Here is a 20,093-nt window from a genome sequence, read left to right on the forward strand (position 1 = left end):
CGACATCATAAAAAGCGATTTTGTCTTCAGTGCCTACGTTTGAGATGTTTTATCCCCCGTAATCCAGTTAAACACAACGTACGGAGTGTTAATCCTGTCAGCTGCAGCTAGATTTTAATTTAAATTAATTTAACACACTATGGCACCACTTCTAAAGACTCCCTCGTGTTTCTGTGAGAACTGACAGACAAAAAAAAAGATAAAATATGTTTCTCGACCAAAAAAAAAAAAAAAATCAGATCCACGCACTGCAAAAACACAAAGTCTTACCAAGTATTTTTTGTCTTGTTTCTAGACCAAATACCTCAGTACACTTCAAATAAGACAAAACTAAGTTAAAAGTAACTTTTCAGCAAGATAAAGGAGCTTTGGAGTGTTTTACCAAGACAAAAAGATGAGAATAAAGTCTTAATTTTACAAGAATAAAGTCATAATAACGCAAGAATAAAGTCGTATGAAAATAGTCATAACACGAGAATAAAGTCGTAATAACACGAGAATAAAGTCGTAATAACACGAGAATAAAGTCGTAATAACATGAGAATAAAGTCGTATGAAAATAAAGTCGTAGGTTTACGAGAATAAATTCCAAATTTTACGAGCATAAAGTCAGAATAACATAATAAAGATGTAATAACACGAGAATAAAGCGGTAATATTGTGACTTTATCCTCGTATCATTACGACTATTCTCATCATTTTAGAACTTTCTGCTCATTTTTCTATTATTTTCTTAGTGTCTGCCTAATATTCCGTTGTTATAAGTGAAATAATACAACTTTTCTCCTATTTCTTGCTGAAAAGTAAAAGTTAGTTTTGTTGTATTTCAAATGTACCAAGACGTTTGCACTAAAGTTTAGACTACAAATCCCTGCTAATACTTTGTGTTTTTGCAGTGCAGCCTGTGCTCCAGTTGTGTTGTTGGGGGGAGAAAAGCATTGAGAGGTAATCCGCCCCTCCAGGTGCTTTTAAAACCATAATCCAGTCTTCATCATCTTCATCAGTCTTTCAAATATATAAAGTCTCAGAAATGACACAGGAAGTCGCCCCACCTTAAATTAATCAGGTTTTCTGTCCGTTTTTCCTTTTTTTCCCCAACTATTGTGGGAAAAACTAGGTTGAATCTTTCGCCGCGGCCGTCGCTCCGTTCTCCTCCGTCCCTTTGTCCTTTTTCTTCCCCGCTTTCTTCTTCTCCTTTTCCTTCTTCGCTTTCTCCTTTTCAACTTTCTCCTTCTCTTTCTTCTCCTTCATCTTTTTCTTCTCATCTTCCTTTTCCTTCTTCTTGTCTTCTTTGCTTTTCTTCTTCTTCTTCCCTTCGTCCTCTCCGGACACAGATGGGGTTGTTTCTTTTGGCGGTTGCGGCGGCGGTTGCGGCGGCGGCAGCTGCGGTTGCAGCGGCGCGTTGTTGGCTGTCGGCGATGGGATTGTGGGAGTGATCTGCTCTGAAACGATCTTTGGCGACAGAGTGTTTGGCGGAGCCGGCTGGATTTGTGCTGAGCTGCTCTCCGCGGCTAACGGGCTCTGGACGTGCGGCGTTGTCGCCTTCGGAGCCGCGCTCGGAGGGATTGGCGGCTTCTGGCCTGACAATGAGGCGACAGGCGACTGACTCTCAGCCCCAGAAGGACCGGAGAAGGAGATTTTTTTAGGCTGGGAGAAGAAGGGAGCTCTGGATTTCCGGAAACCGGGCAGGGAGAGGAGGCTGGACGAAGCGCGCAGCGGCCCCGGCGGCGGCGCAGAGCTGCCCAGGAAGGAAAAGCTGCCGCCTGAGCTGATGGACGACGCCCGGCGCTTGTACTCAAAGATGGCTCTGGTGCCGTGGAGCCGGCGGCCCGGTTTGTGGGTCAGCTCACCTCTGGACTCCTTCCACTTCCTCACCTGGACGCTGCACTCCTTCTCGATGAGCGCCTCGGTCACCGGCAGCATTATGATCTGAGCACAGACAGAGGAAGTGAGACGAGGTGCCGCCTGGAAAATGAGTCATTACGCAAGTCTGTGTGTCTAACAGAAAAACAGAACCAAAAATCCGACCAAGTAGACGAGTTTCTAGTGCAAATATCTTATTTATGAACATTATGACTGGAATTAAGGATGCAATTAAACGGTTATTAGATTAAAATGAGTAGAAAGTTCAACTTCCACTTATTTTCCTTTAGTTTAAGATTAAATACAAATATTACTCCCATTGTACAGTAAAGAAGGGAATTAACACAAATATAATGAATCATTTTTCCTTGCTTTCTTCTGCATTATTATTACCATTATTAGTAGATTATTATTGTTATTTCTGGTTGTTTTTAATTGTATTTGTTGGTAAATAACAGAATTTATAAGTTGTACATTGGCAAGGTCATTATTCTCCCCGGTTGTTATTTACAATTATTACTATAATGAGTTCATATACTTTTTGTCAAGCTATGAGAATTAGCTTGTAATAATTTTGTTTATGTAAAATAATTTATTTGCTGGTTCTTTTCACTGCATATTTAACAGGCATATGAATATCAAAGTTTTAGTTACAAATTTCTGATAATTATTGAGTTGATAAATAATATATTTTATTAAACTGGGGTAAAGGGTATAGGATTAAATAAGTATTTACTTCTTCCTGCTCCTTTTTAAACAGAAATGTAGAAGTAAACTAATTATTATTTTTTTTATGTATGCACATATTTTCTCTTGTCCTACTGACTGCTTGTTTTCGAAAACTTGTTTAAAGTAAATAAGTAAAATGAAAACGAAATGAACTTCTTGCTCTAAGTGAAGTAATCTGCCTGTGGAACTGGAATTTGGTTGCTAGGTGACGGCCTGGGCTAGGTGGGGGTTGCTAGGCAACGGCGCAGTGCCAGTTGAAAGTGCCATAAAGTAGCTAGTACTTTTACATCAATATAAAGAATTATTTACTGAAAACAAGCTCCTATATCTTACTGAAAAGTTACTTTTAAGTTTGTTTTGTCTCATTTCAAGTGTTGTTATAAGATTAGGACTGAAACTAATGTTTATTTTAGTTAGATATTATTTTATTGGTTATACAGATTTTTAAAAACGTATTTATTTAATATTTATTTTACAAGAATAAAAAAACCCTAGTGAAGGAGTCCTGACCAAGAGGCAGCAACAAATACAAGGAAAACTAAACAGCTTAAAAAAGAACAAAATATTTATTTTTTTAAATGAATAAAAAGCTAAGATTATTTATACAATATTAGAAATTAATTAAAATATGCAAACAAATTCCTTTTTGAATAAGGAAAAAACAGAATAGCTCAAAATGCAATAACATAGCATACATTAATATTATTATTTTTTATTAATTAACCAAATAATAATAGCAAAAGGTGCTTTGCTTAATAGAAAATATTTTTTTACAGAATTTTAATCTTGTGAAGCTAAAAGTACCACTTGAGTTTTATGGAGCACATATTTCCAGTTAAAGGGTTTATTTTTAACTTTAATGAAAAATAATAATTTTGTTCAGTTTTGGATTCATTTCTGCTCTGACTATGTTGTTCTTTCAGCAAATTGACCTTTTTTTTAGAGTTTTAGTTAACTAATTACTAAATTAGTTGACGATTATTTCAATAACTGATTAATAGTTTCAGCCCTGTGCCTGATTTTTGCACCAGAAACTACAGTGTAAATACTTGGTAATATTTTGTTTCTGCAGTTTGTTTCTGCTCACCTCCTGCACCAGCACGTCCTCCCGGATGGTGTCGGGTGAGATGTTCCTGAGCCGCTCCATGGTCTCGTACATTCCCTGCAGTTCCCGGAGTTTATCCACCGAGCCCAGCATCTGCTTCAGCAGCACCAAGCCCACGCGAAATATTATCTTCACTCCTACAACCACAGATTAAAAAAACATTTCTCTCAAGACATGAGAAAGAAAAGTTAAATCTAGAGTAAAGCTGCAAGGGCCATTTGTGGCTTATTTACTGCTGTGAGTGTGTCGTCGTTTTTTTCAGCAAATGGCCTTTTTTTCAGTCTCTAGAGTTAACGATTAATCGGTTACTAAATTAGTTGATGATTATTTCAATAATTGATTAATCTAGGTTAATTTGATTAATCTAGGTTAATCTGATTAATCATTTCAGTCCTACATGGTTTGTGAGCTGCCTTTACATGTGTGAGATTTACAGAAACCAGGTGAATGAAAATTACACCACCTGAGGAATTCTGGGTAGAAAATAATTACAAGCCAACATTTTTTTCTTTTATCTTAGTTGCAAAATGTATATATTTTTGTAGTTTTGCGCGTAGTTACCACTCTGAATATGTTCGGGTTTTTTATTAAACAAATAGCCTATTTTTTCCAAGTATGTGTATTCCAGTTAACAATTAATCGATTACTAAATTAGTTGACGATTATTTCAATAATTGATTAATCTAGATTAATTTGATTAATCGTTTCAGTCCTACATGGTTTGTGAGATTTTTTTTTATCTTATTGCAAAATTAAGATGAACTGAGCAAAACTGTATTTTTTGTTGTTTTAATTAGCTACCACTCTGAATGGTTTTTTTTTTTTCCAGCAAATTGTCTATATTTTTGAGTCTGTATACTCCAGTTAACGATTAATCAATTACTAAATTAGCTGATGATTATTTCAATAATCAATTAATCACAATTAATCGTTCCTGTCCTAAATTGAATTGTGACAAAAGAGGTAAAAGCGAGTTGTACCTTCACAGAAAAACATATCCCAGACACGCAGCACAGAGGACCACGGCAGGGTGCGTGAGAATATGCACATGAACCACTCCGTCATGTAGAGGATCGGGTCAATCTTGAATTTCTTGAGGTGGCGGTATGCCATCGGACACGTGCGCCGCAGGAGAGAGAAAAAGATCTCGCCGTCCAGCTGAATCGCTTCCTAACAAAAAGAAAGGGAAAGTTAACAATCCTGAGAAATGGAGAAAATGAAAACGGGTCGCTTCGTTCGCTCACCAGGCCGGCGCTGTAGTAGCCAGGGAGATACTTCTCACAAATCTGGACCAGGCACCAGAAAGCTTGCTGCGAAACACAAAATTAAGCCTTATTTAAGTTTACAGAAAGACACAGAAAACCTTTAAAGGTTACTGCAATGCAGCATTTGCAACTTTATATTTCTATATTTTCAGCTACTATAAAAAGTATTCAACCCTTTGGATGCTAAACCCTGTGCAAAAAAGTCACAGGATAAAAAAAATCTCTAAAGAATGTTCTAGCTAAGGTTTCTGGCATTTAGCAAATATAAATAACTTTTGTAATTCTAACCAACGTAAACAAGAAAAGTTTAGTCTCACTTTACAGAGTGGAAAAAAAAGTGCTTCTCTTTTTATTCGGTGTATGTAAATATCTGGTTTCAACTGTAAATAAAGCTTTCCAAATTTAGGATTATAATCAAACATTAGATTGCAATTTATTATAAAACTGCTCAGTTTGAATATCAACCACTGTCAAGGACTTTATACAGAAATCCAGCACTTTCCAAACCTTGAAATTCAAGCACCTGTACAAACCTTGAACAAAAAGAGTAAAACATCCAAGAGGGTAAATACTTTTTATATCACTGCATGTTGTCTCTTGGTTTAGCGTTTATAAGCAGATGAGGCTTTTTCACACCAAAAAAATATTTTTTTCATAAGTTCTGGACTTTTGCTGAACTCCCTCTCTATTTCTGCCCACTTCCTGCATTTAGACACTACGCTACAAAAAAAGAGTCTCAGTTAATATGGATCCTTCAAAGGTAGATGCAAAACATAATTTTTAACTTCTAAATGAGTCGTCCTAAAAACTACAAACACTTCCTTCTTGTTGATGTCTGTATCTGCAGCTGCGGTAAGCTCCTTCTGCTGTGTCCGTGTTTTGTTTTTTCCACTATGCCCACGCTCTTCTGTGGTGTGTACGCCGAGTGGGCACAAGCTGACACCAAACTCGAAAAATGATTTCTAATTTCTAACGAAACGAGGACTGTGTGCAAGAAAAACAAGCGGTAAGCGTGTGACACACTGACATTAACTAATCTTCCTGTAATCTGGTCTTGCATCAAGCTGGAATTATAACGCCGTTTATGTAACAGTGCAGCAAAAAGAAGCTATAGTTGCAAAACGCAAGTAAAAATGTTTAGATTTTTACTGAGGAAAATCTGTTCCCATCACTGTTTACTCTAAATAAAGTCCAACAGACTCAACTCAGATGTCCACTTGTGTGTAATTTCAATTTAAATCAATTAAAAAACACTTAATTTATCTCAAAAGGAAATTGAATGTCAGGACTCCAGCAGCAGTCAGTCTTCCAACGTTTGTCAAGAGGCCTCTGACTGAAGAAACCATCACTGTATGACTGTTAGCTCAACATTCAAACAGCAGAGAGGATGTTCCACAGTAGCATGAGCTGGAGGACAACTTTAGCTGCTAATCCACCTCGTTTGTTTTTGCCATTCCTCTATAAATCTCTGTCTGGCCGTATAGTTTGAAATCTATCAAAGAGATGTACAATTAATTGTCCGAAAGTAAACAAAGAATAAGAGCTAAAATCTTTCCAGAAATGCCTCAATCAAAAAATTATGAACAAAGAAGAAAATCAGAACAAGCTGCTCCATGATGCTGCCACCGCAACACAAAAAAACAACTTAAAAACCTAACAGACAGACGGAGCTAAAACTTAATGACAAATCTAAGTTTGAGCTTTTTTATTTGTGCTAGTTTGTGCAACAAAGTACAAAAGAATGAAGTTTGTGGTTATGAGATGTCACTTTTTGTTAGGCTAAAGCTAAATAAATCTGAATATTCTGATGTACATGTGGCATAACTTCATGGTAACTGAACATTTATAAAAATATCAGTAATTTTGTACAGGTTATTGCAGAATTATCATATTTGTTTCCTAAATGAGATGATGGGGAAGCTCTAACCTCTGCAGGCATGTGCATGAGCAGCACCGCCGCCACGGGAGCCTGGGCCTGGCAGTAGCCCTCATCAGGCCGGTACACGGTGTAGGCCTTCAGGATGCGGTACAAATCCTGCTGCCTGCAAAAGCAAACACATCGAGAATGAGACTTTGTTAAAATGCCAGCTCTTCTGAGGTTTTATGGTGAAAATTTTCTCTCTACTCCTGGAAAAAAAAGCACTTTTCTTAATGTTTATGGGCCACTTCTGCTGCGCCGCCTTTGTGGGAAATGCTAGGCTACTTTTCGATCAGAGCTGCACATTTACCCATGACCGCCGCGCGCAGCAAACATCTCGTGAAAAGGAAACTGCCGGTGGAGATCTTTCTCGATGATGTCCAGCCATTTAGCCTCACCCGGCTCTCTCTCCAGCTCCTGCAGTGAAAACAAGAAATGTGTCATTTTATTATACAACTCAAGATTATTTTAGTCATCAACTATTCTGACGTTTAATCGGATAAAAAAAATTGACACATAGTACAGATTCTCCATTTAGGTTTAATATATATACATCAGAAATTCACAAAAATACTCTTATAATTAACACAATTCAATTCCTTCTTTTAATAAGAAAAAATGTTTAATGAGAAAATAAACATCTTATTGCCAAAAAAGCAACATAGCGTTTAGTGAAGCTAAAAAAACAACAACTTCTAACATCAACATGTGAAAAGCTCAACCTTCTCTGTTGATTATTTTTGGGATTAAACAATTAATAACTGAACAGCAAACTGTGCTTCAGTTCCTTTCTTGTGGAAACTGGTGAAGTTAAAACTATTTAAACCTGAGGAATTCTGGGTAAAACATTTTTCCAGACTAAGAATTTATCTTAAAATGTTATACTTTTTCTACAGTTTTGGCTTAATTACTTTGAGTTTGTAAACTCTAGTTAACAATTAATCGATTACTAAATTAGTTGACAATTATTTTAAAAAATTGATTAATCAAATGAATAATTTCATCCCTAATTCATTCTTCATCATCTTTTGACTCCATGTAAATCCTGGAAAATGCATCATGAGGTTTTAGGTGAAGAAGTTCAAAAGAAATTGTTTTTTGTTTTTTTTAAATGAATGCTTTTTTGGAACAAAATAAGGAGTAAACCTTCAGACTGGGACAAAAACCAGAGCCGACAGAGAGAGGATTACCTGTTAAGAAGATTACACCTCACTGTGTCTGCAGCTCTAGATTTAAAGCTCTCAGTCCAACTTTTAGTCAGATATTGAACAGACTGTGTAGCATCTATACTGACAGAAACAAAAAGCAGGGCTGCAACTAAAGATCAATCTATCCACCTGATAAACGATTAATCGGATAAAAGATTTCTGGGCACATTCTGTCAACTTTTTCATTTAAATGCATTTTAACATATTAGAAACACATTAAATTTTGCAAATAACTAATTAAATTCCTTTTTATATAGGAAAATAAAAATGTTATTGCCTAACATGGCGTTCCTTTAATGCAGCTGGAAAGAAAATATTTGAGACATCAACAAGTGAAAAGTGCATCTCTTTCTGCTTGACATCAAAACTGTTTATGTCAATCAATGCTTATTTTTGGATTAATTGATTAGTAATTGGATGGCAAAAGATTCTTAATAGGAGATTTTTTTGTATTTTTTCTCAGAATTTGAATCAACTGAAGCTAACATTGCCACTTGGGGAGTTTTTGGTTGAATATTTCAGGTTTTTATTTTATCTTTAATATTTTTTGTACAGTTTTGGCTCCATTACTGTTCTAAATGCGTTTTTTGAGTCTGCAAACTGCACTCAACTGTTAACAGTTACTTCAGTCATCGATTAATCGTTTCAGCGCTAAAAAAAGGGTTTGATAATTAATCCTACAAGGATTTAAAAGTTAAGATAACAAAAATCTAACGTAAAAAGATTAGATTTTAGGAATAAAAAAAATGAAGTGATGAATTTTACATCAAATTTTCCCGGGTTTGCCTCCAGCAGCTCTTGGCTGTCGGACAGCAGCTGCCAGGCTTTGGATCTGAGGGACGACGGGATTCCCTTCCTGCAGCGCAGCTTCACCTGAAGTTCACAGAAAGTTCACAACTTAAATGCATAAAAGAGTAAATTTAAAACAAAACGTAAATCCTTCAGAGGAATTGCCGTTGCGTACCTTTTGGAAGCGATGTTTGACCCACTTGTCCCAGTGGCAGAACATGTCCAGCCACTTCAACTCCCTTTGCCTCGCAACTTCAACTCGAACTTCCTTTTCACTAAATGACAATAATAAAAAATATTTTACATGACAAAACGTTACATTTTCTTATTAAATTCCACACCTTTATTTATAAGCGACGTATTGATAAACGTCGCTTACAGAGACTGAAAACTCAAAATTCAGGAAAAAAAGGAGTAAATGTCAAAAAATTAAGTTTTCAGATTAATCTTAGAAATTTTCTAGGAAACACACGGACATTTCTGAGCTCAAAAGTTTGTGAGAAAAATTCTTAAATTTTGAGATTAAGCTAAGAAATTTTCTAGAAAAATTTAGGAAATTTCTAAGTTTGAAAAGTTAGATATTTACTAGAAAAAAAATTTTTAGATTAATTTCATAAATTACTTTTAGGAAAAACTTGGAAATTTCTCCGTTTGAAAAGTCAGAAATTTGCTAGATAAAAAATTCAGAGATTTTTAGATTAATGTCAGAAATTTTCTCGAAAAACCCCCAGAAATTTCTGAGGTTGAAAAGTCAAACATTTCTGACTTCTGACACAAGCATTTTTTTCTAAAAAATTTCTGAAATTGATCTCAAAATTTGAGAGTTTTTGGCAGAAATCTGCTCCAAGTTTTTTGTCTGCAACAGCCAGAATTTAACTCCATGTTGATAAATCAATTTATTATATAGGTTTTATTTAAAAATATTGAACTTTTTCTCCATTTTTAAATTTACTGAGATTTATCTGCAATAGTGGAAGTGTTCGGTCACAAAGCAGAACAAACAGAGCAGAAAATTACATCTAAAAACCTAAATTATTTATCAGTGGAAGCGCAATTAGTCTGACAGATAAACAGAAGCCAATCTGAGCAGAAAATAGGAAGAGAGCCGATGGGTGTGTGTGTGTGTGTGTGTGTGGGTGTGTGTGTGTGTGTGTGACACCACAGAAACACACACAGTCAGAACAGACTGAGTCAGAAAAACGCTCTCAGCACTATTTGAGTCAGACCAGAGGAGAGATAAAGGACAGAGATACGTTTAGTGCTGCAGAAAGGAAAAGGAGCAACACAAGGACGATCAGAAAGTAAATGCATGGAATCAATAATGTACAGATTTTATTCATTAAGCAAAAACCTCTCTTATGTCATAAAACCTAACTCGCCATGAGTCTTTTACATTTCATTGATCGAGTCACATTGACCGGTTTGTGTTCATGCCACTGAATATTCAAAGGTTTAACTCATGCAGAATCATTTTTCTCCAGGTATTTTCTCCTGTTCTTGAATCCTGAACCCTGATTCTGCACCATCACTGCTTCAGGTGCCGTTCTGGATAGATTTCTTCATTTTCTTCAGATCAGGGCAAGCTGTGCTGATCTTTTCGTCTACTTCCTGTTGTCAGGAAGCGTCTATTTTATAGTTTTCTAACTGTCCTGGTTCCCGGCTTTCAAAAAGTGTTTTCACACCTGATAAACTGGTAGACTTGGTTCGATTTGGGGAGGAAAACTGCAACATTTCAGGATTGAAACTGACAATTATTTGAGTCATGATTATTCTGACGATTTATTTAACTGCAGTTGCTTTTTTATACAATATTAAAAATACATTAAACAACTAAATTCCTTTTATAAAAAAGAAAATGAATGTTTTATTGCCTGAAATGCAATAACATAGCATTCCTCTCTAGCTGCATCTATAAAAACTTCCAATATCAACATGTGAAAATCTCAGCCCTTTCTGAGAGTCTTACTCTCCAAACTGGGATCTGAATGGATGAAGTTTTTGATCATATGAGAAGCAGATGATCAAACATAAAGACAGGGAGTGTTAGCAGTGACTTACCCACTGTCGCTGTACTGATTGCCACCCAGGAACCCGTACTTATCGGTGCGTCTCAAGGTGAGCCCGTTGATCTCAGAGTCTGAGCCCACAGAGCTCCCGTCCTCTCCCAACCCGGACAGCGACTCCAGCGTTCCTGACATCAGGCTGGCCGAGTCCAGGTAGCTAAGCGTGTCCGGCGCCGGTTTTGGTTTGGGGTACGACAGCGGGCCAACTGGCTCTTGGATCACAGGCAAAGTTGGGCTCGACGGCGCCGCTCTGGTGGATGTAGTCGGCAGCTCTTCAGCGACCGGATCCGGGTTTGGGGACGGCGGTGGCGGCAGCTCATTTTGAGGTTTTTGTGCTTGCGGTGGCGGCTGAGGTTTCTCCTGATCGTCAGTCGATGATGTTGCAGGGTTGAAATCTGTACTGGTTTGCGGCTGAGCGACATCGACAACGGGGTCCGGGTCAGAGGAAACATGGACGCTCGGGTACAGATTGGGGCCAGGGTTTAAATCCGGAGACAACGGCTCCTGCGTGGTTTTTATCTGGGCTGCAGGTTGGGAAGAACCGGACTCTGCAACAGATTGGCCGCCGGTCGCCGTTTCCTGATTCTTCCCTGCTGGCTCCTCTGTCTCAGGTTGAGCAGTCGTGGTCGGACCTCTTGAAAGTGCTGAAGAAGTGTTTCCAGTCAAAGCTTTGTCGTTGTAGAGGGAAGACTTCGGCAGAGGCAGCTCATTCACAGAGTCGGGGCAGCTGGAAGCTGGAGCGGCACTGGGGTCGCCCAGCTGAGGTGGAGAAGGAGGCAAGGTGGACAGCTCAGCCATGGCTCCAATTTCAGGTCTCTGGGACAAATTAAGAGAAAATAAATTACAAAAAACAGACAAAATGGTTTGGCGACAAGTTGATCTAATCAATCAATCAAATTTCTGGTGTTTGAAGATTTAATCTTTGGAGAATCTGGATTATTTTTCACCAATACACTTCAATGATTTCCATATTTCAGCACACCCAAGGCGGCCATCTTGTTTTTACGGATTTAATTGATCACCGCTATGAATTCAAATCAGCTCTGCGAAAAATATTGGGTCAAGCTACGTTTATTTTTAATGCAGAAAAAGTCATAATTTACAAGAATACATTCACAGCTATAAGAGAATAAAGTCATATGACAATAAAGTTGAAATAAAATCAGTAAATAAAGTGGTAATATTAGAATATCAGCACAAAAATTAAACTATTTTTTTACTGAAGTTTTTTTCTCATTAAAACTAATTTCTCATCATTTTAAGATGTAAATGTGATAAAATTGCATCTTTATTGTGATAATATTCTCATAATTAATCAAAAATTCTTGTAATACTCCGTCATTCAACTTACAAAAGGCTGATTGAAATAAGACTTTCTGAAAATATCAACATTTGTAATTTCTTTCTTATAAGAAAAAATATTGAAATCAGATTTGGAATAAAAAATAATTAGATTGTATTTAGTTAAAGTAGTTTAAATAAGTACAGAAACACCAAATAAATAAACAAATCTAGACTTTTTCTTCTTAGTGTAACATTTTAAAAGGTTAACTGCATTTAAAAAGTGTTGCTTTTCAGCAAGAACCACTTGAAACTAAAGTACATGATGGTAATAAGCAATTAGAAATGAATAATTGAGTTGTTTTTCCATCTGGCTTCATCCAATAAGTGACTCATTTCTGGCTCAGATTTGCACTAAAATTACAATAAGCGAGAAGGCGGGACTTCCCGTTTTTCTCAAAACAATACCAACAAGCTGGATGAGCCTCTTTAACAGCATGCTTTGATTTCTAACCCAGACCATGACTAAATCTGGAGTTTTTTCCAATAAAAAGTGTTGTGTAACAGGCAGTGGGCAGCTTGAAGTAGAAACTGAAACTCTGGGTAATAGAAATTATGACGTTTTTGTTGAATTCAAACTCTGCTGACAACCTGGGTAGATGTGTCACAATAACAAATTTAGGGACAAATTGTCCCAAAAATTATTGCAAAAAACAATAATATTGTCATTTTGAGGCAATTTTGACCCAATATCATAACAATAATGGATAAAAGATTTAAAAAAAAAAACTTAAAATGGAGTATGAAGTCTCTGTAACAAAAATTGTATTAAAAAATATTCAGTTTAGACAGGGAAAACAGGCAAAAAGGACAGGTAGTGCAAAATCAAAATGGCATCTTTCAGTAATATTAGAGGGAAATAACTCCAACAAATGTTTTCCAAATGGACATTAGTGTGCTCATTTTAAACTAATTTATCAAATGGTTAATTAATTTATGCTATTACAGGAAGATATTAAGTGCTGACTTATATAGAGAAGAGGTTTGTGAAAAACATTAACAGCAGAAGTACAAATACTTGCGCAAATTGACATTTTTCTAAGAAATATTTTTCTTAGTATTTTCTTCACAGAATAAATTTACATAAATTAAAGGTTTGTGGATTTTTTTTTTACATTTTAGAGTGAGATTATGCAACTTTAATACAACTTTTACTTTATTTGAAGGCATTTTATACATCTATTTGCTAACAAAAGCTACCTACACTAATTTACAAACAATAGAGGCTTTACGCTGCATTTCCTCTTCTGCTAAACCAGCTGAATTTACATGTTTAAAGGAACTTCTCATAGAAGTAGAATGACAGCCTAAATAATCTCAAAAACAAAAGGAAATTCTAATTCATAAGAACCCTAAGAAAGAAAAATAACAACCAAAAATCTTGAGTAACAATGTTTGGTTAATTATGTTCATTTATTTTGTTGTTAATCAAACGGGAAGGTTGACAAAGCAACACGAAGATGGTAAACTAAAGTTGTTTTTACATGTTTGACCAAAGCTTATGGTGTATTCAAATGTGTAGTACTGGTGCATAGTTATCAAATAAATTTGTAATTTAGCAGATTCAAGTCTCTGTTTTAAAAAAAAAATAAACATTTGAGTGAATTGAGCTGTTTTTCTGTTTTGCATTGGTATCAGCGGATACCAAACCTCAGATATCAGTATCGGAAGTGAAAAAAGTGGATATTTAAATGTTTTTTTTATTTGCCAAAATGTCTGCAAATACATTTTCACTCTCAATATGAACTATTTTCAGTAGATTTAAAAAGAAAAAAAAATCTTAAATCAAGTTTTTTAGGTTTGCGCAAAGCAAATACAACACAATCGCAAATAGACTTTTTTATTTGTGGGTTTATGATATTTTAAAGCTGTTTTCAGACGAATGGGAAATTTTTAAACTGTTTAATTACACTGTGAAAAGACACACCACTTAATTAAAGTTACTATATAATCTCATATTTATAAGATAAGCAAAAAGGTTTATGGTAAACATTAATGCTTATTGTTAAAGACACAGACATGTAAACCAGTTAAAAACAAGTAGACAGAGTATCCAAAAATTTACTCAAATAAGAGTAAAAATGTATTTGGTAAAAAATCAATTCAAGTATTGAGTAACTGACCAAATTATCAATCATCTAATATTGAAAATTACTTAAGACAGACAAAAATATAAAGTTAAGTGGAAATTTTTGGCATTTTAAAAACCAAAATGACAATAATTCATACAATTAACAAAAAATAAAACAAATTTTTCCAAATCAGTTTCTTTCAATAAAAAAACTTATGAAACTCTAAAAAAAAATCAGCAGGTGAATGTCTGTGTCTGGTGAATTTTCGGTTAAAACATGTTTGTTTTTCATTCAGTGGGTAACAATTACAAGTAAATGTAACTGAGTAAACGTAATAGAGTAAACTAGTTAAAAATGTAACTAGTTACTACCTAACTCTGGTTAAAAACGATCTTACCGTCTCTTATAGAGCTACTAATATAGGAAGTTAGGTTATTCATACTCAGATGCTTTATAGAAAATGCAATAAATAAAGCTGCGGCTGTAATTTATAGATGAACTAGTACGACAGCATGCAACCTCAACAAAGCGTCCGGACCACCATGGTGATCCAGTACTTTGCTGAGAAAGCAGCTTCATAAATGTTGTGGTTGTCCCACGCAGCTAGCGGTAAGGTGCCTCAGCAGCAGCAGCAGCAGCAGCAGCAAATAGCATCGCCGTCTTTGTTGTCATATCCTCTCTGAAGGCCAAAGCGACTCAACTTCCCGATTCGGGGCTAATGGTTTACTAATAGCTGACAGTTAACACCCTCATTGCCTGAGGAGGCCCTGAGCGAGCAGTGAACAGCGTCCACGGCCTCGCCCTGCCCAGCGCCCCGGTCAGACGCAACTTCACCTCCGCCATTCAACTCACCAACAACCGGCGTGTCACTGCGGTCCGTCCGCCTGGATAGCCAGGGGGTTGCTGCGGTCACCTTTCCCCGCCACAGCTCCGGTTTCAGCAAAAACTATTGCGTTTGCAGAGAATATGAACAGGCTAGTCCCCGGATCGGAACCGCTACACGGGCTGAGCAGTGAGAGGAGCAACCGTCCGGCTAACTTAGCTTATATTAGCCTAATGTAGCTATTAGCATTACGGCTGTTAGTGTCCCGTTTTACTGGCTAGCTAAATGTCTCAGAAAGATTTCCGGAATTACTGCATTTACCCCCATTAAATAAAGGCGACCGTTTAGGTAAAACGTTTACATTCTGAATTAAAGAACACGCTATGTGTCATAAATTTATCCTGGTACAGCCGCAGGGTGCATCCATCCAACACGGACAGCATTTCCTACTGACAGCTGCGTGCGGGTTCTCGTGAATGTAGACGGGTGCGCGCACGTGAGGTAGCCTCCCTTCCGTACACAACCACTTTAACCGCAACTGTCTACTGAAAGAACGTCAAATAAACAAGTTTTCCGCAACTGTCTACTGAAAGAACGTCAAATAAACAAGTTTTCCACGGTATAATTGCTAAAAACGATTCACTAACAATGTGAGAGATAATTTAATCCTAAAATTCAGATAACTAAATAAAACAACGGTTGCGCTTCTCTCAAATAATTTGTTATATGAATTTTGACCACTAGATGGAGCTATGCTCATATTATCAATAAGCCCAAATCCATGGAAACGCTGTTGTGATAAACCAAAACACAAGTCCATACAAGAAAACCTGAACAATTTTCTTTTATTTTTGTTAGTTTCAGGAGAGGATACAATTATCCCAGTAATTCTGTCTGTATCACAGGCACCTTATAAGTAATTGCTACCTTTTATCTGCCTTTCATCACTACTGGCCCAGAAATTCCCTATTTAATCCTTTTTATTTCCTAAACAGGACCAAAACTGAGCTGCTGCTGCTGCTCAATCAATCAAAATGCCTGGTTACCAAACTTTCCAGCCTCTGATCAGCAAAATAAAACTTTAAGAGGCCAGTGAAGCCCGAACCTTGGTGGAGCACAACAGCGTTTTTGCTGAGTCAGTTAAAAGCTGTTGCAATGGCAACTCAATCAACATCAACCAATATGTGTTATTTTTATAGATTCAAGACCTGCTTTTTTTTATTTATTTTTTTACTCTTTTAAGTGCAGATGCTTTTTTTGTTCTATGTTCATATTGTTTTCTCAAAGCCATCGTTGGTGGTCGTTGCAATTATTCAATTATTCCCTCACACTAAGCCTGGATGTGCTTGAGGTTTCTCTCCACTGCCACCACATCCTCATCAATCAATGACTCATTAAGCTGACTGGGATTCCTAACTTTGACTAAAAGGCAATATAAACTCACTCAAACTCTTAAAAATCAAGGATCAGATGGGGCTGTGTGTTTCATTAAAAGTCAACATGACTGGATCATGTATTCATGGTGCCGGTATAAATACATTTTCTGTATTTGTTTTAGACATTTGGTGCAATTTAAATAAACTGAACTGGCTTTGGAGGTCTCATTATCTCCGACTTTCTCATGAATTTACCAAAACTAAGTTAGTATTTGTCATATTCTCACCTTTATGGACACATAGTTACTTAAACATTATTGGATGATTTACATTCAAAGTTTCAAACATGGATTTCTTTGGCTTCATATCCAGAAATGAAAACATTGCTAGTAAGTCATCTTAATAGGGGAATATTTTGCCACTTATTGTTAATTTTCCAAGCCGTTTAGTCACATCTTTGGAGGAATCAATTAAGATCATTTTAAACTGAATTTTTGCAGCGGTCCTGATAGTGTTTCACATATCACTTATGGATCCTGACCTTTATTTATGGATTAAATGAAGAAATTATGTTCTTATGTATTCTTAAAAGGAAAACACGTCCCTGAAATCATATTTTAAGTCTCCAGACAGAACGTGAATATTTATTTCCATCGATCCACTGTCTCACTTTTCTGTTGTAGTTACAGTTGCTATGGAAATCCTCAGAAACAGGGGGACTCCCTGCAAACATTATGATCATTTCTCTGCCCAGGAACTCCCTTTCACTTTGGCTTCGTCAAACTGGTAAAATGTAATCCAGCTGGATCTTGTGGCAAGTTTCTACAAGACTAAAATGGGAGTTGGCCCAATGCATAAGCAAATTACGTAAATACGCTGCCTTGTTTCCAGAGTAACAAGGAAATGAAGACAACATTGTTACTGGGTGGAAAGGAAACACGTGGAATATAGAAACAAATGAAAAACAAAGAATTGGACAAATAAAACATTGTTTCCAAGTGGCAACGAAACCAAAAGCCACCCATGAATGATGTCCATAAAGTTGGAAAAAAAAATACAGTGGTGCACATGAAGAATAAATTACTCTTTATTTATAATTATAAAAAGATTACTAAAAACAAAAACAAAATTGAATATGACGTTAAATAAAACATATTTAATACACACAAAGTAAACAAGGTTTGTTTTTCCTTTTGGTCATAACATATAAACTCAGAATGAAGGCGACCAAAAAGAAAAGTCATTTTGAATGCTTTTGATTTTATAGCTTACCATAAAGTGTATTGCATTTGCTTTTGAAATGCAGCAGTCAACAAGTTTACACCATCCAGTCCGCCTTTCAGACAGCACCAGCCTTTCTTTTTAACGACACCAATGAGCGTTTCATAGCGCCTTTAAAACGAGTAAAGAATCAGGTAATAATTACATCACTAAACTGCATTATTGTGGTTATAAAACTGCATTTTTAAAGGGAAAAGCTCAAACATACAGTCCTGTATGTTTGTAAGGCAATGATGACACTGTTACTGAATGACAGACAGGAATGAAACACAGAAATTAACATAAGAGCTCAATATTTCAGTCAGAGGTGCTACATTTTTGTTCAGTGGTTGTTCACTGCAAAACACAAAACCTTACCAAGGATTTATTGTCTATTTTCTAGTGCAAACATCTTACTATACTTGAAATAATACAAAACTAACTTATAAGTAGCTATTCAGCAAAAAATAGGAGCTTGTTTTAGGTCAACAATTCGTAAATATTAATTTTAATAAAGTACTAGTTCAACTGGGAAATTATTTAACTTATTAACAAGACATTTCCCCATGTTATCTGTGGAACTAAAACTGGGTTGCTAGGCAACGGGCTGGGCTTGCCTGGCGTTGCTAGGTAACGGCACAATGGAACTAGAACGTTTTCATCAATATTAAGGAATTATTGACTGAAAACAAGCTTAATGTGGATGAAAACAGTACCAGCTCTGAGTGAAACAATTTGACAGTGGAGCAAAATGTTTTCCTGGTTTTCCTGTATCTTTGTTTCCACCTTCCTAAAGTCATTCTTTCCCCAAAATGGGTTTTTTTTCTTGCCCAAAACGTCTTTTGGAAAGAAAGAGGTGGTGATTTTTTTGCCCAAACTATTGGCATATCATTAAAATAAACTCCTATAACTTACTTGTAAGTTAGCACACTTGAAATAAGACAAAACTAAGATGTTTACACAAGAAGTTAGACCAAAATGACTTAATCTTTTGCAGTCCGTTGGAAAGAAATCTTTCATATAAAATATTAATTATAGACCACCACACTACTGAAGAAGCCAGAAATGGTGTATTCTTGTGATTAAGATGTGATTTAACATTTTATTTTCACTCTTCATCAGCGTCTGCATGTACCTGCAGGTTTTCGCAGGTCAGGGTGTTTCAAGAAACACAAGTCCTTCTGGATCTGGATCCCGCTCCTTTACGTAGCAGCGTGTGAAAAGACTTTGTAGTGGCTGAGGTGAAGCTAGCTGTCCTTTTGCTTGTCTGCTGGGAACGTTCTGATCCACGACTGCGTTCGCGCTAGACACTGACTCCAGTCGTAAAGGGGCTGGTACTGGAAATACCTCTGTGCTTTGTCCGTTTGCACCGTGAAGGTGGTGCTGGCCACCGCCAGCGTGTATCGGTTCAACAGCGGCGTGTAGTTGTAGAACGGGCTCAGTATCCAGCGCAGAAAGTCGTTCAGGATGGCCAGGAAACAGAGGACGATGCCCGGCATGCAGACTTTACGGAAGTTGAACTCGGACAGCAACTCCATGTTGAAGTCCTCGTAGCTTTTGTAGGGCGACTCGTCGTAGCAGAAGAAAGCTTCGCCGGCAACTTTTTCAGGATTCATCTTCAGGGCTCGAGCTGCGAGTACATGCATCCAGGCGACGTTACCTAGCAACACAAACAAAGGGGTAAATACCAACCTGCTCTCTCCAGCAGTCAGTCACATGAGAAATGTGACATTTCACCAAAAACTACAGGGTTGATGGGATCCAAACATCAAAATAAACATTTCAGATACAAGAAGTAGGCGTGTGTGGAAGGTCATCCTGACTAACTCTGAAACTGAGTAATGAAAAAAGCATGAAAAATCTCCACCCTGGATTTGTTGCTTTCTTTGAACGGTTAATTCCAGGGTTGTTTGCAATCAGCTGAATCACTACACTTTAGGAACAAATTTCACTACAATTACAGCTGCAAGTCTTTTCAGGTAGCTCTCTGCCACGTTTGCACAGTGAGAGATGTAAATATTAACCCTATTTTTCTTCATAAAGGAGCTCAAGCTGCCCATAGAATAAAAGGAGGAGTAAATTTCCTCCACAAAACAAAATAAAATAAAATAAACACATTTTGAGTTTAACATCAAAATTTTTCTAGAAAAAACCGAATTTCAAAAGTCAAGAATTTTCAGCTTTTGAAAATTTCTGACATTAACATCAAAATTTCTCAGTTTTTCTGCAGCTAATTTTACATTTTTCAAACTCTGAAATTTCCAAATTTTTTCTAGAAAAA

At 36.6% G+C, this 20,093-nt stretch overlaps 2 protein-coding genes across 3 annotated transcripts in view; both read right to left on the reverse strand.

The window, feature by feature from the left end:
• Positions 1–723: 723 nt before the first annotated feature.
• On the reverse strand, positions 724–15,662 carry tbc1d10b (TBC1 domain family, member 10b). Of its 2 annotated transcripts, XM_007562192.2 has the most exons (10): positions 15,206–15,662; positions 10,936–11,756; positions 9,053–9,152; positions 8,854–8,961; positions 7,191–7,297; positions 6,890–7,004; positions 4,942–5,007; positions 4,678–4,867; positions 3,680–3,834; positions 1,114–1,929 (listed from the first exon to the last, which is right to left on the reverse strand). In XM_007562192.2, the coding sequence occupies exons 2-10, from the start codon at positions 11,736–11,738 to the stop codon at positions 1,114–1,116; spliced, it is 2,460 nt and encodes an 819-aa protein (XP_007562254.1). In that variant the 5' UTR covers positions 11,739–11,756; positions 15,206–15,662. The 2 variants fall into 2 exon arrangements, with proteins under 2 accessions (XP_016531892.1, XP_007562254.1); XM_016676406.1 differs by lacking the exon at positions 15,206–15,662 and having other exon boundaries at positions 724–1,929; positions 10,936–11,738.
• Positions 15,663–18,885: 3,223 nt separating this feature from the next.
• hsd3b7 (hydroxy-delta-5-steroid dehydrogenase, 3 beta- and steroid delta-isomerase) overlaps positions 18,886–20,093 on the reverse strand; it is a 17,367-nt gene continuing 16,159 nt past the window's right edge. Inside the window, exon 5 of the mRNA XM_016676397.1 lies at positions 18,886–19,509. Within this exon, the coding sequence (XP_016531883.1) occupies positions 19,060–19,509 (450 nt within the window). The 3' untranslated portion in view covers positions 18,886–19,059. The remainder of the gene's footprint in view (positions 19,510–20,093) is intronic.

The sequence above is a fragment of the Poecilia formosa genome, unplaced genomic scaffold (assembly GCF_000485575.1).
Source record: "Poecilia formosa unplaced genomic scaffold, Poecilia_formosa-5.1.2 Scaffold134, whole genome shotgun sequence".
Classification (NCBI taxonomy): domain Eukaryota; kingdom Metazoa; phylum Chordata; class Actinopteri; order Cyprinodontiformes; family Poeciliidae; genus Poecilia; species Poecilia formosa.